Source organism: Argiope bruennichi, chromosome 5 (genome assembly GCF_947563725.1).
Source record: "Argiope bruennichi chromosome 5, qqArgBrue1.1, whole genome shotgun sequence".
NCBI classification, from domain to species: domain Eukaryota; kingdom Metazoa; phylum Arthropoda; class Arachnida; order Araneae; family Araneidae; genus Argiope; species Argiope bruennichi.
This window is the reverse complement of record NC_079155.1, coordinates 107,713,949-107,740,722: the sequence shown is the minus strand read 5'-3', so window position 1 is coordinate 107,740,722 and position 26,774 is coordinate 107,713,949. Positions and strand designations below refer to the sequence as shown.

At 27.6% G+C, this 26,774-nt stretch overlaps 1 protein-coding gene across 2 annotated transcripts; it reads left to right on the top strand.

Moving 5' to 3' along the window:
• The first annotated feature begins 115 nt into the window (after window positions 1-115).
• LOC129968626 (uncharacterized) lies at window positions 116-26,774 on the top strand. Of its 2 annotated transcripts, none has more exons than XM_056082717.1 (12): window positions 116-389; window positions 8,508-8,578; window positions 9,387-9,421; window positions 9,737-9,818; window positions 10,484-10,547; window positions 12,077-12,157; window positions 17,151-17,236; window positions 17,388-17,419; window positions 17,552-17,646; window positions 17,740-17,779; window positions 20,571-20,645; window positions 26,250-26,774. In XM_056082717.1, the coding sequence occupies exons 1-12, from the start codon at window positions 342-344 to the stop codon at window positions 26,252-26,254; spliced, it is 714 nt and encodes a 237-aa protein (XP_055938692.1). In that variant the 5' UTR covers window positions 116-341; the 3' UTR covers window positions 26,255-26,774. The 2 variants fall into 2 exon arrangements, with proteins under 2 accessions (XP_055938692.1, XP_055938693.1); XM_056082718.1 differs by lacking the exon at window positions 116-389 and adding an exon at window positions 5,763-5,860.

The window sequence follows — 26,774 nt, the reverse complement described above, 5'->3', positions numbered from 1 at the left end:
GATGCTTAATATTTTCTCGAACTCAATTTTCCTACGTGTCCTCCCTGTATAAGGCTCAACTAAATATCCAACAAAGAAAAAGATGAGTTATTTTGTTGTATGGAGTGGCAATACTAAAGAACGTTTCTCATATTGGCTTGGGTTCGTAATTGTTTGTTTCGTTTTTAAATCTGATGCGTAAATTTCATCATCGTATTCAAAGCGCGCCGATTTTTCAGTGAAATATGATTATTTGTATTTCATAATTTATCATCGATTTGATATTACATTTGTACTGTTTCAACAATAAAGAAATAGTCACTACATATAAGTTATTGTGTGCATATTTTGCTATACATATAATGGATCCGAGCGATCACAATCCACCTGATGAAATTGAAAGAAAGTCGGTAAGTCATTTTGTATGTTAAATAGAGCAGCTGTATTCAAATTCTTTAACAATATATCATTCTTATCTGTTTTTATGCAACTTAAATTCAAGATGTTGTATTACATTTTTTTTAGTAGAGCAGAGAAATGTAATATAAAATAAAGATAGTGGATTTTAATGCTTGAATTATATTAGCTTAACTTCGAAGCATTTTATCATGTCTCAATATTACAGTTTTATTATAATTTCAAATAAAAATAAACTAAATATAAAATGCAAAATATCCATTGCCTTTTTTACAAGTAATTAAATTGTTATATAGCTGTAATATGTGTTAATAGGCTTGGACCTTGATCTTTTTATAGATATTTCCATTTGATTTGGTGTTATAATTTAATGTAATAGCCAAATTATGGTCTATATTTTCTTCCATTTAAAGATTAAAGGGCAATTATCTAAATAAGTAGCCATTTAAATAGATATTAAATCATCTAATTTAATGATTTATCCTTTTTAAAATCAACCCATTTGCTTTTAGCCTAAATAAATATGGTTAACATGATTGAACTTTGTTGACTTAATTGAATAGTTTAAGGAGAGTATTATTAACTGTTTGTCAGCAACAATTATTTAAATTAAATTGATTTTTGTTATTTTCATATAATTATGAGCGCTAAATCTCCATACTTCATAAGTTATTTATTTGCTCTTCTTGATAATATTAAATCAAAGGCTACCATACTATTCATTATAAGATTACCTTTCAAAAGCAGTATTAGCCTGTACGATTACAATTAAATTTTATGCTATAAGAATCAGGGTCATTTCAGGTAATAACAGTATCATTTTAAAACAAATTTGCCTTGCCATCTCAGATTTCAATGAAATTTGGCTCAGGTATACTATGTATGTATGTAGATTAGGTAAACTATCCAACTTTATCAATGTATGTCATCTTGGTTTTGAATTGCTGTAAGAGCTCTTCTAATTGAGCTATAAAACTGAGAAATGTTTTTTGCAGCATTTTTCTTGTTTTTACTTGTGATGTATGTAAAATCATATAGATTAATAAAGAAAAAAAATTTCAAAATATGCACATGAAGTAATTAATATTGTTGTAAATTTTCTAACAAAATATAAATTTGGAATGATGATGATGGATTGTTTGTTTTCAAAAATAAAACTGAAGCTTGATTTTTCATTAAATTGTTTGTATTTAGCTGTAAAGAAAATCTACACTTACATGAAAATAAATAAGAATTTTAGTTTGAAGAAAGTTTATAGTAATGTGTCTAAAACAAATTGGTGACTTGCATCTAACCTGGAAAATGACATCTTTCAGTTTGAAACATGTGGGTAGGGTAGATGAAATAAATTCCAGATTACAAAATGTGCCAAATAAAAAAAAATTTAAAAAAGGACTTCGAGAATATATATTAACATTTGTACCAATAAATCATACAGACTTATAATCTGCTTGCAATGAATATTGGCTCAGATTTAAAAAAAATCTTCACATAATGCAAAGTTGAAATGCTCATGCTTTCTTTTATTAAAGTTTATAAAAAATATTAATGAAATTTTAACATCTAAAAATGTTACAACAAATACATTAGTAAAATGTATGCATATAGTGCTGATGCATTACATGCATATAAAAATCAAATTCAAACAACTTTTTTTAATGGGCAATTGAAAATATTACCAATGTAGATGTTGCCCTTTTTTTTTCTCTCTTTTTTCCCCAGCAGCCTGAGAAGAATATGACAAATCAGATTATTCTTGAAAGGTCATTTTTATCAAGCATTGACTATCCAAGGAATACTATGTGTTCATTTCTGAAACTACATCAAAATTATTTTGAATACTTTTTGAATGTTTTGCTAAGTTGAGAAGAGGAAGTGTAAATAAAACTGATAAACTTAAATTAAAAAGTATATCATGGCTATTTTTAAAGAAGACTGATGGCTTCATTATGTTTTACTGAGAAATGAATATTATTTTTCTTTATCCATTATATATTATTCTGATGACTAAGAAATGCTTATGTTCTGTAAGTGTTGTGAACATTTTGACAAAGGTGAATCTTGTGACTCTCACTGGAAAGATGTTATTTTTAAAAGAATGTCGTATGTCAAACAAATGTTGCCTTTTCAAGAAATAATGATAATCGTATCCTACAACTAAATGAAAAGTTTTACTTTAGATTCCTGTAATCTTTCTTCAGGTTTGTGTTTAATTTTTTTTTCCCACAAAAGTATAAAAATTAGTAATCTTGTGTTATTAAGTTGAATACAGAGTATTAATGAAAAATGAAGGTTTAAAAAAACAACCATCATCATCCCAAATTTGTACTTTGCTAGATACTTTATAGCAATACTGATTATTCATGGAGTTAATTTTATATTGTACTCTTTTTTTAAAAAAAATTGTAGTTTACATTTAGATTTTGGCAAAAAAAAAAAAAAAAAAAAGTATATTTGCTGACAGTGAGTGCATTATGTATTAGAAGAAAGAACATAAAAAAATGCTATTACATTACACCTCTCCTAATCCTAATCTCAATTAAAAAAAGCTCCTAGAGCTATTCGAAAAAATTCCATTGACAATTTTTGGATAAAATTTACATAACTAAATCAAAATGTATTTTATAGAAATTTGGCATTTTTCTAAATATATATAAATAGTACACTTATGCTAAATGCTGTGACAATCTGAAGTGTTGAGGTTTTTAGAAAGTGTTAAGGAGCTGATCTGGATCAAACCATCGTATAAAAGCATATTATCATATCTTGGGGAAGCCATAAAAAATTATTGGTGTTTTGGCCTTTTATTTCTTTCAGATTAGAGAACATAATATTGTGTTATTACCAAGTCGAAAATAATTGGCAGTTGTTTGATTTTAACCATGTTTAAATTAATATCAAATTTGGTTAAGTATAATGAAAAAAAGAAATCAAGTTTAGTGTTGGTATCCTGTTCTTAAGTCAAACTTAACTTTCTTTTAAAAACATTATTCATAACTCTGTTGCACTTCATCGCAGAAGCAAATTGAAACTATTTCTTATGAATATAAAAGTCCTTGAATCCTCTGTTAAATGAAAGTTTTATCCTCTTGAGAAGAAACCCTTTACCAGAGCTATTACTTGCAAGGGGAGGGCACAAAGTTGAAAACTGAGTTCAGGGTGAGATTTAATATAACGGTGGTATACATTTAAAATGCTCAACGCCAGTATCTTATGCATTATACTATTTGCGCCTCGGCAACAGTGACACATTTTTAGTACATAAGTTAAGCTGAAAATTTGAGGGCTATTTTCCCGAAATTGACTGGCTATTGTGCTTTAATATTTTCGTGAATGAAATATTCTATATGTATAGTACCATTAAACCAAATCTCATCAATTTTCAACCACGTGCCCTCCCTTTGTTAGATATCTTCTTAAAATGAACGCTCTGTTCGCAGTTCGAATACTTTGGTGGTGGTGGGAGTTATTAGATGAATGTTCTTCCCTTTGAACAATTCATCGAGTACTAATATTTAGCTTTCCTTATTCAGGATGACTAGCCGACTGGAAAACCGGGAGTGGTCAAGGAATTTTGAGATCGGGAAAGCCACGGAAATTTACTCGGAAATTAGAATATCTTTTTTAAAGAAAAAGTCATTCTTACCTGATTTGATAATTCGATAATCTTTTTTCACAAATTATATGAAACAACATTGGCAACAATGTAAGTCATTATTCGCTGATGAGGAAATACAAGGGTATATCACCCAATAAAAAATTCTTCTCACAGCTGTTTTTAATAAAAGCAAAAAGTACGGGAAGTGGTTTCGGCCCACATGCTTTCACGTTGAAAGGTATATTTATTAGAAAAACCTTCATCACCTTCTAATTTCTTATTTTTATTGAAGCATTCTCGGATATTGAAAGATTTCGTCGTTTTCTATATAATTTCAAGCCTCCGGTTATTAAGATAAAACGTTTTTTCTAAGCAATAAAAACAACTTTCATCTGTATATATTGTAAGACCCAGCGTTTTTTTTTATATATATATATACAATAAGTTATTCTTCTATTAAAAGTAGCAAATTTAAATTAAAATAATCACTGTTGAATGAATGAATAGTGTAGATTGTTCCGCGCAATATGGCTACAGGTGCGCAATATTATTCCGTGTATATATATATATATATATATATATATATATATATATATATATTTACTTAATAGATACTTTGTTTATTTTATAAAAGCCTTGAAATTATTCACAAAGTCAGATATCTGAAAGGGAGGTTCAATTAAAAGCTATTGAGATGAGCTGCTGCTACAGGAAGGTAAAAAAAATCAGGAAAAGGACTTCTGGAAAATCACTTTAGGAGGAAGTTCGGTTTTCTCAATTTCCCATGAACATGAAATTGCATAACATGCTTTATAGCTAACCAAACTTTTTTTTTTTTTTTCTGAATATTTGAAAGTTGGCGTGTAGTTTTGCCGAACATAACCAACCGTAGATGATTTCACTCAAGGGACAAAAGTAGCCGGTTTGGATTAGTTGACATTTTTTAAACACATTTTGTCCACGACATTAAAAAAGAAAAAAAAATGATAAGGATAAATCTTAGTTAAGAGAGCGATAAAAAGTAATTAAAATAACATAAGCAATTTTTGAAAAACTTAATTTTACAGCAATTTAATTAAAAAAAAAAAAACCATTCTACAGTAGAGACTAAACCAAATTACAAGATGAAAACGCTTCCGAAAATATTGTGTTAAAGAGGAATGCAACAGGTACTCGCCTTAATACTCTGAGAAAATATTATAATTCTATAGTGGTTTGTGCTTTCAATGCTACAGGAAGCAAAATTTTGAAAATTACAAAGATGGCAATGAGTTTAATTACTCAGTTTGCTCTGTTGTTTCATAAAAGTTATTGTGAGGATGAAAGTTTTGCGAATTTTATCTTATTTATCTTAAATTCGTTCAATAACATTCGTTATTTTGATAATTAATTTTTAGGCTTAGTAAAGCATGCGAATGTCAGATCAAATTGGATTAATAATTACATTCATGTAAGATTTCATAAGAAACGGTGATTTTACTCCTGTTTCACAATATTTTAGCTCTAACTTAATCCCCCGGAAAACTCCCACGCAATGCGCGTACTTACCCGCCGTTATCTTCTAAATTTATTTAATAGAAAATTGATTTTAAAAAAAATAAACTGGATGGACAAAAAAGAACTATTCTCATTTTACACCTTCATGCACTTAACTAAATTTGCATTTAATGAATATGGAAATTTAGTCAGGAAAAAATCACGACAAAATTTATTATTTCAAAATTCTCTTATGTGCGCAGAATTCCCCCTCTCTCCCTGATCAAAACAGAGGCCCTCCGCGTTTCTGCGCACTCCCCAGACGAGAAGAGGCTTCAATTTACGGGGACCGAAATTTCAGCCATATAGAATTAATCAGCGCCATATTGAGTAAGTTCTTTTGATGTGTCTAATTTGTGATGGATGCTTCATATAGTTGTCATGCTATTTTTTATCAACTAACTAGTTCACCACTTATCTTACTTTAGTATTCTATCCATTTATTCTTCTAAAAAATTTATTTCTTCGACGCGATTCCTTTGATAATGTATATTACCTTGAAAATCCAATGGCGCTATTATTAATTCATCATTTTTGGATTGAGTGGAGTTTAAGGCTCTGTTTAGAATATCTGTGTTCCTAATTAAAATAATTAAGAAATTGTGAAGTAGGTATATTAATATTAAGAATTGCAGTGGAGAATACTGGTTAATCAACATATCTAATTTAATGTTAGTATAATTTTTTGGAAAGTTTTCGTTTACCTCCCCCCCCCCCCCCCCCCGGACCTCAAGTTGGTCGATATAATTCGTAAAAATAAGGTTGATCTTGCAATCTGTGAAAAAGGCAGCGTAAAACGAAGGTCCGATTCCCATTACAATTATGATGTCAATCTTTAATTATCTTTTTTGTTCAAAAAGAAAAAAAAAAAAAATTAGATTTTTTTTCATTTACTTAATCGAATTTCGATATTATGTGTAACTAAAATGAAATATGGATTTTGTGTTGCGGATATTCAAACATCTTTTAATAATTAATTTTGCATTAAAATAGTTACAAAAATTGGCCTTGTATTATAATCCAGAAGGGATTTTAATACTGTGATTTTTAAATTTGGTTTACTTAATTTTTATTGGAAGGGATTTTAATAATTTAACAAAAGAAAATTGTCACTTTTCTTTTGTAAAATTACTGCATATGCTATTGCTAATATTTCAACATATTTTATCCTTTGTATTTCCAAAATTTCCCTTATGCTAAACAAAATACTTCTAAATTTTAAAATACTAAACACATTAAATTTGTGATTTGATATATTATAAATATGTATTTTTCATGCAATTTTCCAGAAATAAAGAAATGTTACATTGTTGATTATACGTTTTGATGTATATAAAATTGATGTGATAAAAATTGGCAAGATTTATTCATGCTGTCCCTTTGTTTTAAAGCTTTCTAAAACATTGCCTTTTCTGTGCATTTAAAAAAAAATAGTAGTAAGGAATCAATCCTTTACTTTTCTTTGTAAGATAGGTATGAGTTAAGCATTCTTTTAATGTGTTGATGATTTTTTCCCCTTATGGACAGTAAGCTAAAAGTTCATGCAATTTTGTTATCACTGAATAATTTCTTTTATTTTGATTAACAGCCCTTTTAGTTTAAGAATGCATGGTAATATTGCGAACATTTTCTTGTGGTCATTTTGTGTTTGTAAATTCCCCCCCCCCCCTGCTTGTAGAATTGTTTAGTTTTCATTCATGTGTGGGTAAAAAGTAAGAATAGGGAAGATCCGTGGATGATTCCATTTTTAAACTCAATGTCAATTTGTATGTAATTTCACACTACATCTTTTATGTGTAAATTTCTTATTTATAATTTTGAGAATAATTAGCAATCAGAAAGCTCATCCACATATGTTTTTCTGTTGTTTATATTTGTTAGTATATTTGCAAAAAAAATAGGTAAACATTTATAGCAATGAAACCTATCTGAAAGTTTTCAATTGAAAATTAATAACTTTCAAATAAATTTCAATAATAATTTTGTTTTCTTCCTGAGAATTAAATTTTGTTTATTTTACATTGATTTTAAAAGAAAATAAGAGAACTATTTAGTAGAAAGTAGAACTTATTTAGTTAAGTAGCATTTAGAGTAGAATTTATTTAATCGCATAGAAAGAGGAAAATTATTTTTTCCATACTGCTTACTGTGCAATAAATAAAGTGGGAGGGGGGGGGGAGAGAGAAGAAATGAGACCTTTCTGAAGATTTTAGATACATCCGAAAAAAAAAAAGTAGGAAAATTTAGAACATTTTTTATATAACCTAGAAAAATCTGGGAAGATTAAGCATCATGTGTTGCTAGAATGAGATCTAATGTTTATACATGGTCTTTCTTTATACATTGGATGAAGGAGAGAAATTATTGATGAAATACTATTTTGGATTTATTTATAGTGGTATGGATTGCATATTAATTGCCCTATTCCAATTTAATTTATAAATCATTTACACGTTTTGCATGAGAGAAAGAAACAACACCAATGGAAAAGAAATATAACACAATGCAAAATAATTTGCATTTAAATTTGCAATACAATTTGAATTTACTCATTTATAATATTTTGATCTGACATTTGTACTTACTTACCTCTCAGTAAGGATGTGCTGTTCTAGTACAGAATTTATACTGTTAACTGGAGGAGAGAAAAAAAAAAAATGTAGACGAGCCTTTGATGTTATAAATTTGATTTGCTTGACAGATTTTTTAAAAACTTAACTTTAAAATGTTTTTTATTAAAAATATTAATTACAGAATATTTACATTATTAGAAAAAACTTCTGTTCTTTTAAAAACACAATTCTCTTTCTTCAAAGCATTTTAAATATATTATTACAATCAAGCATCAATTATTTAAATATTTTCATTAAAAAACTGAGGATTAAAGAATGTGGCTTCCTAACATTTTTTAAAGTATCAGTGTAATACATTTTTAACTGTATAAAATTCTTATTCATTGTTATTATGTGTAATATAGAATGAAGCTTATCAGAAAGTGATTGGCCATCTGATGAATAATGCTTTGGTTTTGAATAACGAGTTTCAACAGTAAGTACTTTTTTTATTATAAAATAAATTAGAATTGCTTTATTTTGTGATTGAATTTACAACAGATTGACTTCCTCAGCTTATTACTTACCAATACTTTTTATGAAATTCTAGTTAATTTTATAATTGTCTGAGAGTTTGAAAGCTGTAGTATATCAATTCACAAAGTGTTAATTTATGTTCTTTTCACACTGTTCACATAATGTATAACTTTTGCATATATGTACACTCTCTACTTTTCTATTACGAAATCTTTTCTTTCAAATAATTTATGAATTGAACAAGGTATTTTAGTCCAGTTTGGTTTGGTTTTGGTTATATTAACGTCCCGTTTGAAGCAACACTATGGCTATTTTGGGACGGACCTCGTAATTTTGAACCGCAGTCAGATGACGAGGACGACACCTGAGCTGGCACCCCCCTCTCCACACCACACCAGCGGGAGGACGTTTGGTCATGACCCCCTTATACGACGGTTCTTCGATGGAATCGGGTCATGAACCTGAAACCCTCCGGTTCCGAAGCCTTACCACCAGGCCACCGCAGCCCAGTTATATTTTTAAAATAAATATTTCTAAAGTAAATATTCATTGATTTAATAAATTCTGTATGTATAGTATTAAAGATTTTAAAATTTCCATTTTGTTTCATTATTTGTTAGAGATACAGAGAGCTAAATAAAATACTGCACAGTTTTGCTGAAAAAAAAGTCACTCTTATAAAGCAATGATAATTGCTGTATAAGTGTAATAGTAATAACTCTAGAATATTGATTTTAAAAATTTTAATTGTGGTTATTTTGTTTTAGGAGAAACGAAAATGCTCGAAATGGACATCAAGCACATATCCTTTTTTGTAATAGATTTTGTATGAATTTGTTTAATTTAATTATTTTTCCCATTATTCATTTCAGAAGTTATTTTTATCATCATTAAATTTCTATGCTATTTCTTTCTGTTATTTGATGATTGTTGTTTCTATGATTTCTTTCTGAATTATTTTGATGTTCCTTGATTTATATTTGTTCTTGAATTATTTTCGATATAAAAACCATGTTCAAATAAGTTTAAATTTTAATATTTGTCACAATAAGGAACAGAAAGTAAAATTAGTTTATATTTTTTCAAATAAGATGCATTTTCCTTAATTATTTTTTACTGCTTTTAAAAATATCTAAATCGAATGAGAAGCTCAAACGGGCCAACAGACGTTTAAAGAAGAAGGTCATTCTTCGACAGAAGTAATTTATTTTTTATAACTTTACAGATGAAATCAGAATTATATTATTGCTCCTCTTTCACTGCAAGAGGTCAATTTATATAGCTTAGTAACTAAGAACTTTATTTCCTTCTCCTATTTGTTATTTTTTATCATAAATATTTCATTTGAATAAATAATTCATGAAGTTTATCAAAATTTGCATTGCTAATAATTTTTTTTCTTAAAGCAATAACCATTACTATTAAACCATAAACTTTTTGTATTTATGTGGAAATTCGATTTCTACTTCGCTGTAATTTTTTAAATTTTAGAATATCTCGCATTTCAGTCTCAATTTTTATTTTAAACAATAAACACATTGTCAGTGTTTATTGTTCCAACACATTGTTCGAATATTTTTGCTTCTAAAGGCTTAATAATTGTACAAAAGCTGATTAAAGCAGAGAATGTTATATCTCAATTGAATATCTAAATTAATTTTCCTCAATTACAGCATTTTGCAAAGTAATTCATGAATTAAAGTTAGATATTGGAATTCTACTCTTATTGTTTCTAAAATAATCATTTCTTTTATCTAAATTTTATGAAATTTTATTTTTTATATACTTTTATAGTTTTCTTATCTCTATAGTTTTGTGTCAATTTTCACTAAATATGAATTAATTAGATTAATGTGTCTTTCAGATTGTTGGCAAATTACGAACTAAGACTTGCTAAATCCATGGCTGATCTATTTGCTTTGAGAAAAGTAATTAAAATTTTTGAAAATTATATTTTACTTTATTAAAGAAATTAATTGTTGATAATATAAAAGGGTGTTACTGAACCTTTTAGAACATCATTTCTCTGCAATGCCACTTTATTTCTGTTATAAACAATTATGATGGTCAGTTCTTTTATTTATGGAATCCACTATATATATATATATATCCAAATTTTTACTTTTAATTTTGTTCTTGGGTTATCTCTTTGTCATTGATAGATTTCCAAATATATAAAATATGACTGAAAAGATTAAAGTATAAGCATTTGCAAAGGATTCCGTTAATTTACATTCCACTTTGTCTTAGTTTTGATGATTGTCTGAATGATATATGTAATACTGTAATAAACTTGATAAAAAAGATTTTCCAAATAAATTTGTGATGACTCATGATAGGGGGAGATTTTCTCTCCCCTAATTAGTTAATATATTTTTAAATTCATTAAGAAACAAATTTGATTATAAATATTTCTGTTTTCCCATATGTATCTGAACGTGTACTGGTCATAAAAACATTTCACTGCTGGAAAGTTTTATGTGATATAATTTTTTTTTTCCTTCTAAATAATATATAGATATGACAGATTTCTGTGGAAATGCTGAATTCAGCATTTTTGGAATTAAATTTTATCATTTTTTTTTCAGATGAATGAATTTTATGTAATAATTTACAAAATTTTTAATATCTGAAGAATTTTTGTATTCATTTATTCATTTTACAGTTAAATGAATCATACTGGTTCACAGACCATAATCCACAAATCTTTCTCTTAAGAAATTCAGCTTTTCTAGTTCCGCCATGTCTGAACACATAATTCATCTTTTATTGTAATTTTATCTTTGATCAAAGAATTTTTTTAATTAATAGCTAATTTAAAAAAAGTTAAAAAATTGAAATATTTGAAAGAAAATTTGATTAAAAAATTATCTGTCTCTCAAAATATCATCATTATCTAACAATAGCTACTAAAAATGATCTTAGAGTAACAAGACAGATAATGATTAAAATATGATTTAACTGTTTTAAGTAAAAGCAACATAAAATTAATGTTTTTTATTGATTGATTTAATCCTTCCTTTCTGGTCATAAAATTAAATCGCTTTCTATATCTAATGAATGGTTAATCTAAATGAGGAATGTTTATTATATCTGGAAAGTGCAAAAAAATGCTTGTTTTTCAATACATTGTCTAATTTTATCCTTCTGATTTTAACTGTCCTTTTTTAATTTTTGCAAAAGTATGAGTGAATAAATTTTAACTAATAATAAATGAATATAAGAGACTTGTTTGATAATCCTTGGTTTGCCACACAGTGTAGAAAAGGTATGTGTTTTCATACAGGTATGTGCTAAGTGTTTCTGAGGCTCTTAAAATTTTTGTTATCCAAAAAGAAAATAACTTTTTCTTTATTTTTTGTATCTAGAATGTGTCATGGAATGAAATTTTTGTTATAGCTGTTTCAGAATGAAAGTTTTTTTTAATTTTTTTTTATGCTTAATTTTTTTTCCCTAGGAGTTGGCAAAATTGAAAGAAGTAAAAGAATCTGATAATGCAAGGATTGAAAATTTGGTGGGAAATGTAAAGCGACTTAAGGTTAGTATTTTTGAAATATTTTAGAACGCATAGTATTAATCTTCCAAAATCTTAATTTTGATGTGATTTTTTTTTGTCAAGTTTTTGATGTTGTATATTAATTAGCTCCGAAATCTCTAAGCCTTTCTTGTTTATATAATTATTAATATTGTGTTAATCTATCAGACTAATCAAGGCTTACTGAATTATGTATTCTGACTTCTCGTATGATGGCACAGAAAAGTTATGAAATTGCAAAACTTTTGATTATCAATGCATATGACCTATTGTTTATTTGATTTACACTTAAGCAAATTTAATTATATAAATATCTTTCATTCAAGTTATTTCAGTAACATTTATAATTGTGACTGGATTTAATTTAATTATTTTTATTTTTAATTACAACCATTTCTTTTATATATATATATGTATATATATATATAGAGAGAGAGAAACATATTGGAATCTAAAGTATTTCTTTAAGCCAAAGAAAAAAAAAATCCTATTAAAAAAATGGGAAATATTAGATTATGCAAGGTATGTTAAAAATTTTAGGGCTAATTTATTTGATCCAAATGTTTACCATATCAATGTACTCTTTTTAATATAGAATTTTCATGTCCTATTATTGAGCAATTTCTTTTGGAAGAATTCTTATATTTTGTTCATACCAGCATGATTTTATAAAGGAATTTTACATTATCTGCACACATAATTCTAATGGGAGTTTAATGTAGAAATAATTATCTTGTTATATTGAACTATTCAATTGCATTAGAAAGCATTTAAAAACAGTAAATTATATATTTAATCAAGTTTTTAGACTAAAAATAAGATGACAGGTTGGTAGTACATTTTTCTCTTCAATCTGCCTTGATTAGCATACTGCAATAGTAGTTAATCTTTTTATTCACTTAATCAGTAATCAGTATTATTTGTGTTAATTCATATTTCATTAACATTATTGCTGTAAAAAAAATTTAATTCTGTACTTTTCATTCTTGCTTGTTTTTCAGAATTATGTTAGGATATATGCTAATCATGAAAAAATTTGTAAAGAATCATGAAAAATTCTTCAATTTTTATTAACTGGAAAATGTTTTCTGGTGAGCGATCTCTTGTTAAAAAAAAGTGCCAATTTGTCAGGAACTATGAAGTATCCCTTTGATCTTTATGTAGACCATTTTAGCTAGTAAAAAAAAAAAAAAAAAAAAAAAAAAAAAACATTAAATTAAATACTGGTATTGCCACCAAAATTTTGAAGCATTTTCTGAACTGCACTTCAGTATGCATCTTTTTTCTGTAAATGATAGAGTTAATTAATATTGTGTAACTTTTTAATGCTTTTAAGGGGAAGGTGATTTCAACATAAGATAATTATATTACATGCAATGAAAGTGATGAATACCTCTTATGCTGATTGTAGCTGTAATATTAATAACTATCTCAAAATTACATTATGATTTTGAAAGTTGTAAATTTTAAGTTGTAGAAAGGTTGAAAAACAAAATCATGAAAGTTTTAATGAAATTGTGCATTTTAAATTTAGTCCAACCAGCACTTTTAATACATTTATCTTAAGTTTTTTGGAATATGAAAGGGAAACATAAGAAGGAAAACATAATTTTTTATATTCATAAATTAAATTCATAACGCAGTCTAATAATATTACTTGTTTTGAAATAATGTAATATTCTTTTTTATATTTAAAAGGAGGAAATATTTACTAATTAAAAAAAATATTTTTGGTTTATTTTGTTTATCTTGCTTAATGGAAAAATATTGCGATTACGATTTTGATAAACCTCCCCAAGTTAAAAAGAAATATTTTTAGAATTATGTTTGTTAGTCAGTTGGTTTTTGAACTCATTGATTCAATAAGACAGCTAGCTAAACAGTGGGAATTATGTATATAGTCTTTACATTAAATTTTTGGCATTTTTAGATAAAGCTTATAAATAAGACATACGTCTGTATGCATTGCAACATAATCAGCTTGATATGTGTATATATATAGATATAATTTTGCAAATTAGACTAATATTGTCTATGTATATAAAATTTTTGATTCTGTCTATTGGAAAATTGATAGTTTATCATTGTACTTATTTATATTTAAGTAAATTTAATAACTCAAAACTGTAACAACTTAGGGAAATGAATTTATCATATCTATTTGCCTTATTTATTTACTGAAATTATAGTTTTTAACTAATTTGTTAAAGAGAAGTGGTATAAAATTTTATTTGATTCATTTCACTTTAAGACAAAGCTAAATACAAAATATACAGTATTCTGTAAGTCTATTTGAAAATAGTTTTTTTCTTCTTCATTTTATTGTTGTTACTATAAAATGATGCTAAATATTTTTTTTAACCTCGAACCTTAAATGTCATTTTATGAAAAGTGAAGTCTTACTTCTTTAATTTACATTAGTTAGGTATAAAGACAGATTTTTTTTAAGTAAGAAAATTATAGTTTTAAAAGTTTGTAATGTAATGTGAATTTGCCAGTTGATTCATTTGAACATTTAATGTAATTTAAAAAAATCTGTGTAATTTTATCAGTTGTTCATACTATTATTGAAAACAAGGAATGTTTTCTGTATCCTCTGTATGTTTATTGATTTTACTAATTAATGTATTTCATAAAGATATTGAAAATTATGTAAAGAAACATTCTGTTCTAAACATATGCTATTCTTTATCCATAATTGTAATGCTTTTTAAAGGATATATTATGAGTTACAAGTTTTTTCAAGTACAGATTTGGGGTTGCCACGGCACCAGGAAAATACAGGGAATTTGAAAATCGTCTAAAAAAACAAAGAAAATGCAGGAAAATTCAAAAATTTCCTTAAAAACTGGGAAAATACGGGGATTTTTAAGTTTCTTAATTCCTTTTTTATTCCATTAAAAAAAAAAAAGATGATTTGTGAACATTGCAAGAATAAAAGATTATAACCATAGCACAAAAAAAGGATAATTGTGGAAACTTGCCCTTTTTCTACTCACCCCCCCCCCACACACACTTTTTGTATGGATCAGTCAAATTCCGATTTCAAAGACAGTCGTTCTCTTTTTATGAGATTCCCGGATTGTATCTATTGAAGATGTGGGAGACTGCTATAACTGTATGAGAGAATAAAATACATTTCTCTGGTGGGAGTAGCAAAATTTAATCTGCGGAGGCATCGCGCTGATGTTTAATCTCTCACATGTATTGAAAGGTTTTTTAATTATTTGAGAATTTGGGAGCTTAATCAGATTATATGGAACTTTTTTAATAATGGGCTGCTTAAAATCTGCATTTAATACAGAATTGTGTGATTAAAATTAGAATCCTGACTTCATTGAATTGGTTGGAGAAATTCCACAAAATACTTTGTTGCATACTGCTCACTTTGTAAGAAGCTTATAAACTTAGTAATAAGGGGAAAACAAGCATTTACTAGTCATACTAAAGGAGGAAAGAAAGCAAAATTGTATGCCAGTTAAAAACATTGATATTGGATTAAAAGGAATACAGGAGAAGATGACATGTTAAGTTTAAAACCCTTGAATTTGAAATTAAGCTGACTTCAAATTTTTTAGTTCAACATTAATAATTGAAAACAAAACTATTGTGGGCAGTAAAATTTGTTACTCCACATTCATCCTTTAAGGAGACAATGGACTTTGAAATAAGCAAAAATGGATAAAAAAATGACTTCTTATCATTTCATCACTAAAATATATTTTTAATTTCAACTGAAATAGTATCATAAAATGTATTGTTCAATAAAATGAATATTTTAAAGGCCTAGGAAAGAAAGTACATTTTATTGACTTTTCTCAAAATGATATTGTAGTTAGATTTAAATATCTTTGAAATGCTCCTGGTGTCTTAATTTTTGAGGAAATTTAATAAAATTGATAATAAAGATACCGGTAAAACATAAAAAAAAAAAAATATTGTATGCATTCTTACGAAAGTTCAGTAAGTGTGCATAAAAAATATTTCTAAAAAATTGTTTAATTAGAGTTGCAAAATCATACACAGTTATGTTCCAAATAAATTTATATTGTGTAATAAGGAAAAAATTTAAAATTAAGTCACCTGAAATATTTTGAAATTAAATATATATATATATATATATATATATATATATATATATATATATATAATATATATAAGTGTTTTTAAAGAAATGTGATGTATTTCTATCTTAACACATGCATAAAAAGTTTCATACCCCTAAATGAATAATATGCAAAACTGTCTAATGGAGTTCCACCTAATGCTTGCAATGATATATCGGAAATATTTTCACATATGTTCACAGATAGTGAAATAGACAAAAAGTATACTTCAGATAGTACAAAAAATGGTGTACATTATGTGTTGCAGATTTTTTCAGATGTGTATTGCAAATTTTTTTCAGCATTCTAGTTGAACAGTAATGAAAAATGCTGTCAAAAGAAACATATCAAAGTAGTAAAAATATTAGATAGCTTTTGATAGAGCTTGACAATCCTAAAAATATAAGGCTGAGAAAAATTGATACTGGAATAATGACTACAAGTTACTTGATTACTAATGAAGCTCCTGAAATTGGGGGGGGGGATGCTTTTTTACTTGAGTGTTTTATATTTGGGAAGAATTATATAAAAAAATATTTGAACTGTTTTTGAAACTGCATCTTGTTCAAATCCATATTTATTGAAGAATCTTGTTTTTTCTACTCATTAAAACTATGTAGTATTGTTTATTCCATTATTACTAGCACATGCGTGCTGTTCGCGCATTTCTTATTTTATTGATTATGCTTACAGAGAAATCTTTTTTCAGATTTGAGTGACAACCCCTGAGATTTTATCTATTACTGCTGTGTTTCAGTATTTTGCATCCTTCATAGAAATCAAATTTCTATTTATGTATTATTTTGAAATATGGAAAGTTATTCATTTGAGTTATACAGTAGAGTGGTTGTATTTATGCATTATTATTTTTTTTTTCTTCATCTTTTTAGCGCAAACTCTTGCATCTCCAAAGAATGGATATGGAGTGGAATCATGATGAATTCAGTATAAAAGTCAGAGAATTGAAACAAGAAATGTATGATTACAATCTAAAGTTTATTTTAGCACTATTTGTATTGTGTTATTATTTATTCAACATTAATATCAAGTGAATAATTAAATGCTGAAATTCTCCAACTTAAGTTTGTTCTGATAATTTTTTTTTTCTTTCCTTCTTTTTACTGCAGCTATAAAGTGGGAAAAATCCATGGTTTAAAAGGTAAATCTGCATAAAAACTTCTGCAAAAATATTATCATAAATTCTCCAATATGTATTAATTAATGAATCTGCTGTAAAAAATGGAATTTCTGCTTTTAATTTTTGAATGAATTTTTCTTTTATGAATTTTAGGAATGCATTTTGTAAAAGATATAAATGAGCGCAAGGAGTTAGAAAAGGAAAAAACTGAGCTAAAACAGATTGAAGAAGAGAATGAAAAGTTTCAGGTTGGTTTTCTTTTTCTTTATTTAAGACATATTTTATCATTTTTACATGGACATATTTTTATTTATGAATCAATTATTTTTTTACCTTTTCAGCAATCGATAAAAAACATCGAAAATAGGCTTGCAGAAATTGGTGAGTAACTTTTTTTTCCAAATAATAAATAATAATTCTTTTGATTTATTCTTAAAAATAATAATTCTTTTGATTTATTCTTAATGTTAATTCTTTATTTTATTACCAGTCGACTTTGGCGACCAGCCGGTTCACCAATCTTAATGCTCGCTAAAATTTTAATAATTAAATATTTTATGTAATTCCTACTTTAATAGCATCTTCATCAAAATATTTTAGAACTTCAAATTTTGATAGTCATATAATTCACTCATAATATTATAAAGGCCTTCAGTCATAACGTAATATGTATCTCTCTAATTTTCTGTTAGCTCCCGTAGAATTTATGCTTTAAATTAAAGTGGAAATGATTAATCTGCAATTAATATAATACCGGGTGCGGCATAAATTCGTGCAAACTTCAAAAAATCATTATAAAAAAAATAATGCTCGAAAAAAATTGCGGTTTCCGGGAGTATGTTCAAAGAACCTTTGGATTTTGTTATTTCCATTAAAAAAGGTGCATTTAGAAAATGACCGATAGATGGCGATCACACGTCATACCGATACGTTTTATGCAAATCAGCATAGCTCTAAAACACAAGGCTGGAAATGGATCTGTCATTCGACGCTAGTAGCATGCTATCGCTACCGGATCGAGCATTAGTGGTTAAACTGCTCTATAAGAACGGTGAATCCGCGACTAAAGCATTGCGACAGTTACGGACGGTGAAAGGAATTAATGCGAAAAAAAACCCAATTTCATTGAATGGGATATTGAATTCATTCAGTTCGCCGTTTTGAGGAAACGGGAAGGTTAGCTGCCCGCGTCCCTGTTATCCAAAGGGTCATGAGAAATGTGGCAGCCGAGACTTCAACGGGGAGTTGGAGTGCAGGTGAAGCAGGTAAAGTAACAGGAATTACGGAAAGGTCGATCCGACGCATTCTGCACGAAATCTTGAAACTGCATCCGTACAAGATAGAGGCATTTCACCAGTTGTTGCCAGCAGATTGCGAGAAAAGACAAGCCTTTGCAACATAAGTGCTCGTATAAATGGAACGTGACCCAGAATGGTTACTGAACATCATGTGGACAGATGAATCCCACTTTTCATTGCATGGTGACGTCAATACGCAAAATAGGCGTATCTGGGCGACATCAAACCCTCGTGCGTACACGACCAAACCACTACATTCTCCATGTGTGACTGTTTCGTGTGGTTTCACTGCGTCCTTCATTCTACGCCCTTTCTTTTTTGAAGAGTGTTGTCCGGTATCCTGTTGGAAAACCTGTTCCGTCACTGCAGAACGCTATCTTAAGCTTTTGCGTGACCACATTATGCCTGCTTTGCAGCAAAGACGTGCATTATCTTCCGTAACCTTCATGCAGGATGGTGCCCCGCCCCACGTTGCTAGTTCCGTTAAGACGTTCTTCCTAAACACATTCGCTGAGGATGTAAGAATGAGTGGCCATCACGATCGCCAGATCTTGCTCCGACCTTTTGGTTGTGGGGATACCTAAAATCTCGTGTCTACCGGAGCTCTCTTGCCACTTTGATGGAACTGAATGCTGTCATTCATTTGGTCGTTGGTGCATCGATGTCGATATCTTACAAGCGTCACTTGCTTAATATCGTGTGGTGACGATCATGTGGAGCATATTTTGCTTTAAAATAAAATGTACTATAATGTCACTGTGGTCTGTTTTGCATAAATCGTTTCTGTATGACGTGTGAGCGCCATCTATCGGCCATTTTCTAAATGCACTTTTTTTAATGGAAATAACAAAATCCAAAGGCTCTCTGAACATATTCCCGCAAACCGCATTTTTTTTTTCGAGCATTACTTTTTTTACTATGATTTTTGGAAATTTACATGAATGTATGCCACACCCGGTATTTTTTACTGAAATAAAACATTTTTTTATAATATGATTATTGAAAACAGATTCACTGAGTATTTAAACCTTACAGGCACTAAATATCTTAATTTATGTAATATCACAAGAATTTGCCAACAAAATTTTCTCAGATTCATCATGAGCAGATTGATTAATTAACAATGTTTAATTTTAAATGTATCAAACACTAAGAAAATAAACAGAATCGTTTAAAATAATCGGTTGAAAAGAAGTTAAAAAAAACTACTTAAAAAACGATGTACTTAAAACTATAAGCATATGCAAAAAAAATAGTAACTAACATAAATACAATTTAATTACAAAAGCTTACAACTAACCTAAAAATAATTTAAATCAAATCCGCATCTGTTGAAAATAGTTGTCAACAATCAGAACACAATGCGCATAAGTACTTCAGAATGAATCTGAAAGATAGATTAATTGACAATGTTTAATTTTAAATGCATCAAACATTAAGAAAATAAAATAGAACCGTTTGAAATTATCGGTCGAAAATGTTAAGCCTAGCCTCATTAGCGTGGGAGGGGGAACTGAAGCCTTACTCATTTGGCGATAGGGGAATGAAGATTTTTTGGCGGGAAAGTTAGTTTTTAATTAATAATTAAAATTCTAATTAAAAATTCAAAAAATGGACCCCAGGAGCACATTTCCGACGTCCGAGGTATACATGTACCAAATTTGGTAGCTGTGGGTCAAACGGATTGGCCTGTAGATCGCCAACATGCACACACACATTGAGTTTTATTATAAGTATAGATATAGACAACACAGATTGAAAGATAATATTTTATAGTATCTTTTATAGTTCATGTTAATTAAACAGTTGAATTATTCTTAATATTTTTTTTTCTTTAATTGTATATTTAATAAGTATTTTAACATTTTGTATAGTGCCAGTGAATGCAAATTTTGAGATGGATTTTATGGAAACGGAACACTTTTTGTCTGAACCATCTAAAACCAGTGGTAAAATATAATTTATTCTTATGCGGAAGTAATATATATTCAAAAGCGATCTCTTATAATTTTAAATATTTCTGAGGCTTTCAAAATTCATTTTAATTTTTTTCATTTTGATTTTTGCTTGCAGTTTTTTTATGAATATATTTGTTAACATGCTTCTTCTGAGGATTACAAACAAGAATAAAACCAAATATTAAAAGAAATTTAATATTTTATTCTTTCATATAAAAAAATTGTTTATTATAGAGCTGCTACTTAAAAAAATTTAATGTATACATTTACATTGGAAACTATTTTTTATATATATATATTCATTTCTATAAAATTATAATATTTAAATGTTTCACCATAAACCATATAAATTTTGCAAATAAATATTAGAAACACTAAATTTTTTTTTAGAAATTAAATATTAAACTATATTATGTAATAATTGACTTTTTAATTGAAATATCTTGAATATTTTATCATGATTTTTTTTTGTAGTCAGTAGATAGATTTATGAGATATAAATTAATTAAAGACAACAACAACAAAAAAGATAATAAATACTAAATGTACGAATCACTATACAGTATAGGAATAAGCTATTTGAGATACAAAATTGCACACATAGAATTCTATGTGAACAAGTTTAGCATGCTTCATATGTTACAATTTTTAGATAATATTTTAATTAATTTGAAAATGAAATAAAGAAATTCTTTCTTAAAAATCCATCTGTTGGATTATAATTATTATCTGTTCATAAATTAAGAGTTGCTTAATTTCTTTCTTAATGTGCTCTGTACTTCAGATAAACTTTATTGGTATGGAAATAGCTTCTATGCCATATTATTTTGCTTTGCCAAAATTAATTACAAAATGAATTTTAAATGTTTTTTTTTTTTTTCAAAATATTTATAAATACTATTTATGAAAGGCGAGAAAGAAACTTTCATGGTAAAAATTTTTCAAAATGTTTTAATAAAAGCATGTATTTAATTGTAATTTTGTTTTAAGAAACTAATTTCTTTTTATTTGAAAAAATGAGTGTAGCTGTATAAAAATTGCAGTAAATCTTTAAAAAATTTTGATATTTGATGATTTTTTTTATACTTTTGAAGCAATATCTTTATTCCCTAAATGTTTTTTTTTTTAAATAATCTTCTTAAAAGTTACCAAAAAATCTTCAATTAGAAAAAAATTCAAAACACAATGACTCTAAATTCCTACTTACTTGAAATATTTATCCCTTTTACTATTATTCATTAAGCTATTTTCTAGGTAATGAACTTCTTGAGTGGTGGTGTAAAAGCAAAATTGCTTTTTTTTTTATAATTAACAGTTTTGTTTTTAACTAATCAGAATTTTTAATATTAATAATCTGAATTGCATTTTACAAAATGCATATCTTTTTCAGTTGTTAGTATCTAAGAAAAACCAATGGCAGTGATCTGCTTGACATTTCCTTGCATACTCCCTAATAATGGTATTTTGCCCTCCTCCTGCACATGGAAATTGCAGACCTTTGACTAGACCATGAGTGCTCAGATTTTCATTTTTAGAGTTCTTAGATAGAGATATATATGAGAGTTTCTGCTTCTCAGAAAACAGAGTATACATCTTGGATGCAGAATAAAAACCGAGTATACATCTTGGATACAGAAAGAAAGCAGAGTAATGTGTCTTTAACTGATTGAATGAGTTATTATGTTTATGTGTCTTTGAATGATTGAAAGAGTTATTATGTTTACCTATATACAAATGTTCTAAACATTAAACCTGATGCAATAACCCCTTGATGAGTTTAATTAAAAATTTGATACTTATTTAGTGGCAGTTCTTAGATAGAGATATATATGAGAGTTTCTGCTTCTCAGAAAACAGAGTATACATCTTGGATGCAGAATAAAAACCGAGTATACATCTTGGATACAGAAAGAAAGCAGAGTAATGTGTCTTTAACTGATTGAATGAGTTATTATGTTGATGTGTCTTTGAATGATTGAAAGAGTTATTATGTTTACCTATATACAAATGTTCTAAACATTAAACCTGATGCAATAACCCCTTGATGAGTTTAATTAAAAATTTGATACTTATTTAGTGGCAGTTCTTAGATAGAGATATATATGAGAGTTTCTGCTTCTCAGAAAACAGAGTATACATCTTGGATGCAGAATAAAAACCGAGTATACATCTTGGATACAGAAAGAAAGCAGAGTAATGTGTCTTTAACTGATTGAATGAGTTATTATGTTTATGTGTCTTTGAATGATTGAAAGAGTTATTATGTTTACCTATATACAAATGTTCTAAACATTAAACCTGATGCAATAACCCCTTGATGAGTTTAATTAAAAATTTGATACTTATTTAGTGGCAGTGGAAATGGATCAATAGACGCTGGTCTATACTTTAGGTGTTTAAACTATACTAAAATTTCATTCACCAACTTTTTACATTTATTCTTATTATTTTTACTTATATACAAACATATATAGTTCCTGAGAATGGATTCTATTCAAGATTTAATAGAAGTCTACAATTAATACTAAGTCACTATACCAAATTTCATGCATCTAGCCATGTTTTTGAATAGATATGTTCACAGAATCATTGATGGACATAAACCAAAAAGGGAGGATTGAAACATAAGAGATTCCTCAAAAATCTTAATGAGAATGATAATTGCATCTTGGATGGATGTTGGGGGAAAAAAATGTTTGTTGCCAAATTTAAAACTGTAGCTGCTAAAATTCAAGCTAAAGAGCGAATTGACTCTTTCAGAATCTTTGGCATGCAGTCCTATCCTGTGTGCTACTATGAACTATATATATCTCATATATATATATATATAGAGAGAGAGAGAGAGAGAGCGAGCTTTAGTGTGCATTTTTTTTTTATCCAGTTGCTTATATTTTTCTTTTATTATAAAAAAATTATTTCACTAGCTAAATCTGCTTGATTATAAGCTGTATTTTCTTTTCAATGTTTAATGGATTTAATGAATCCGATGATCAGTGTAAAAGGTTTTATCTTAGTTTAGGGACATACTTTTGGAATGAGGAAAATATAACCTTTTCATTTACTTGATGATTCTTTCACCTCCTTTTGCTTGTTTAAATAAGGGGGAAAATCCTATCTTTTTAGAAATAATTTTATGTATTCAAATTATATCTCTAACAAAAACTTCACTTAATCCTTAATTTTCTGCATGCAGTTACTTGTTTGTAGAGCATTTTTTAGTTATATTTTTACAACACAACTTAGTGACTTTCCATCAGTGAATTATTTTATTTCAATTTTTTGTGAAAAAGTGTAGAACTTCTTAACAATGTACTGGAAAATGTGTATTTGATTCATTATGGATTTTTAAAAGTGAAGGATTCAAGGCTTCCAAAAATAAAAATAAAGCAAAATGCTCATGATGCTCAAATTTACTTGTAGGGTATTTGTTACTCTTCAAAAAGATGCCAAAAATAAATTAATGCACCAATTATTATTTATTTATTTATTTTTACTTTTTTGCATACAAACTATTCAAAAAGAAAGAATTGTAGTCGCCAAAAAAATTCAAATTTAAGATTTTGCTATATCTCTATATGATTCAAACCTCTAATTAGCTTATTTTTGGTATTATATCTATCTGTAAACAAAATAATTTGAAAAATGCTTTGAGCTGAAATTTCTTGCCATTAAATTTGCAGATTTCAATCAAATTATGAACAAATTCTAGTCCAGTACAAGTGAACAAGATAATTTCAAAACGCTAAATGCTGCATCAATTAAATATGGCACATAGTTGCATATAAATTATAGATCTATATCAAAATTTTGAACCAATCCGTCAGCAAGTATTCGTATGCCTGTAAACTCTAACAAAAACACCACTTAGATAAATGAAATTTACCAAATTATTTTGTTTCTAAAATTGTAGTTCTGTCATAAATTTTCGCTGCCCAAAAAGTTTTGGAGCATACATGATTTTTTCTTTCTTTCTGTTCTGGGACTATGTACTTGTGACATTTACAGCCTTGCTTAAGGTCTTTAATTTTATAGCAGAACTAGGAGTGATAACCTTTATTAGGAAGTATGCAAAGAAGCAGCGGTGAAACATTCTCAACTTGTTTCACTTATATTTATAGCAGAGTGCATTTGTTCAAATACATATGTGGTGATCCGTTTTTGACTTTTTATTTATATATGCAAGATAGTAAAACAACAATTGTGCTTTTTAAAGTTTTGAAAGAAAATTTCTCAATGGAAATTAATTCTTCAGTAAATTGCCATTGCCGGTATGATTTTTCTAACAATGTATCTTGATCTGCAAGTGATGAAGTGAGTGCAGGCATAAGAAGGAATAAATTATTCCACAAAAGCAATATCTGATAACATTATATGCATTTCAAGTATGAATAATCAGTAGCTTGTTTTAAAAATGTCAGAATGCTTAATGAATTGAGTAAATTTTGCATCAGTAAGAAATGTTATGGTAGAGAACAAGTAAGCGTGAAAAACGAACTGTGAAAAAAATATCTATTTTAATAGATTTTTTTTTTGAATTTTCATTTTTTTTAAATTTAAATTTTATAAAAACAATTTTTTGTATTAAATATCTACTGATAGGGTTTTTAGTAATTGTATTCATAAAGTGATTTCGATTAGGGAGAATACCAGGACATTAACTAACAGCAGTAAGTCAAGAAAATATTGCAAGTTCAGTTAAGGAAATTCATTTTGCAATTTTTGTGGTCACCCAATTAAAGGAATACCTCATTTTTATCACTAATTTTTTTAAAAAATTGGCAGAAGTTGCTACCATTCTGGAATTGTCAATTCATAAAAACAGTAGATGCTCCTTGGTACATGTGATGAAAAATCATTATAAATAACCTTAAACCAAAATTTGCATTGAACTACATGAAAATCTGTCTATTTCCTCCCCCCCCCTCCACACACCTGGAAAAAAAAAGTATTTCGAATGTGTTATGAATTTTTGGAACTTGCACCTTATTTTGATTCGGAGTTCTAGAAAAGACCTCAAAACAATGCTGAAGATTGTATTGTAAATGTTCTGTCTCTGAAAAAAAAAAAAAAAAAAACGAGTTAAAGATATTGGATTTTTACCTTGTAATTGATCAAAATTGTATTCATTTAGACTTAAATAAGCTATTGCATTTTTACCAAGAACTTTATTGCATCAATAATAATATATTTTAATCTTTATCTGATCATTAATTCTACTAACTTCCTAAAAAAATCCTGAACATTCAAATCTAGATTTGAACTATCTATAAAATCAAGATAGTTCAAACTTCAAATTATCCTGTAAGCTTTAAATATCTAAAAATCTTGATTCATTAGCAATTAGAGTAACTAGATAGTACTTTTAGAAAGACAGTTCAAAAATAGCCTGAAACACCATTAACATATATCTGTTTACATAAGCAGAAAGGAAATGTTTTCCTTTTTTAAAATTTTATTTAAAAAAAATAAATCAAATACAAAATAATGTTTTACATTTTTTGTATTACTATTGGAAAAAAAGCATGTAACTTTTTTTCCCACTGAATTGTAGATTTTTGTATTTGGTAATAAAACAAATTTTCTTTTCTTTTATAGAATAGTAGTATCGAGAAGAATCGGAAGTCTTGATATGCTGGATATCGATGGACAGCATGCACTCTCCCAATATTCATTCCAGAAATGATACAAAAAGCTATGGCTTTTGACTCTTTGACTATTAATGAGACAAATATGCCCCACTCACATTTTAAATTTCAATAAAAATAAAATTTTCTTTGGAGCTCATTGTAATAAATCCACTTGTAGATAAAGGATACTCATAAATCTTTCATTATTATTTAATTACCAAAATATGGTATCTGTTTTCTTGCCAGTGCCATTATTTATCGACATCCTTTATATTTTACATGCGATTTTGCTAGTTTTGATCTCTTGGTCAGCATTGTGCACATATTTGCATTAAACATTGATTATAAATTGTAAATATATAAATACTGCTATTTAACTAATAATGTTTGAGATAGTACTCGACTTTATTCAGAGGAAAAAACAATTTTTCAGTTATGGGACCATCATGTGCCTAACCAAGAAAATGTAGAACTTTAAAGTAAAAAAAATAAA

What these genes read in the sequence shown, in the direction of transcription:
- LOC129968626 (XM_056082717.1), top strand. Translation starts at nt 342, where the DNA reads ATGGATCCGAGCGATCACAATCCACCTGATGAAATTGAAAGAAAGTCG. An exon ending in AAGGTCATTCTTCGACAGAA is followed by an intron (nt 9,819 to 10,483) that starts GTAATTTATTTT and finishes TGTGTCTTTCAG; the next exon opens with ATTGTTGGCAAATTACGAAC. An exon ending in AAAAATCCATGGTTTAAAAG is followed by an intron (nt 17,420 to 17,551) that starts GTAAATCTGCAT and finishes TATGAATTTTAG; the next exon opens with GAATGCATTTTGTAAAAGAT.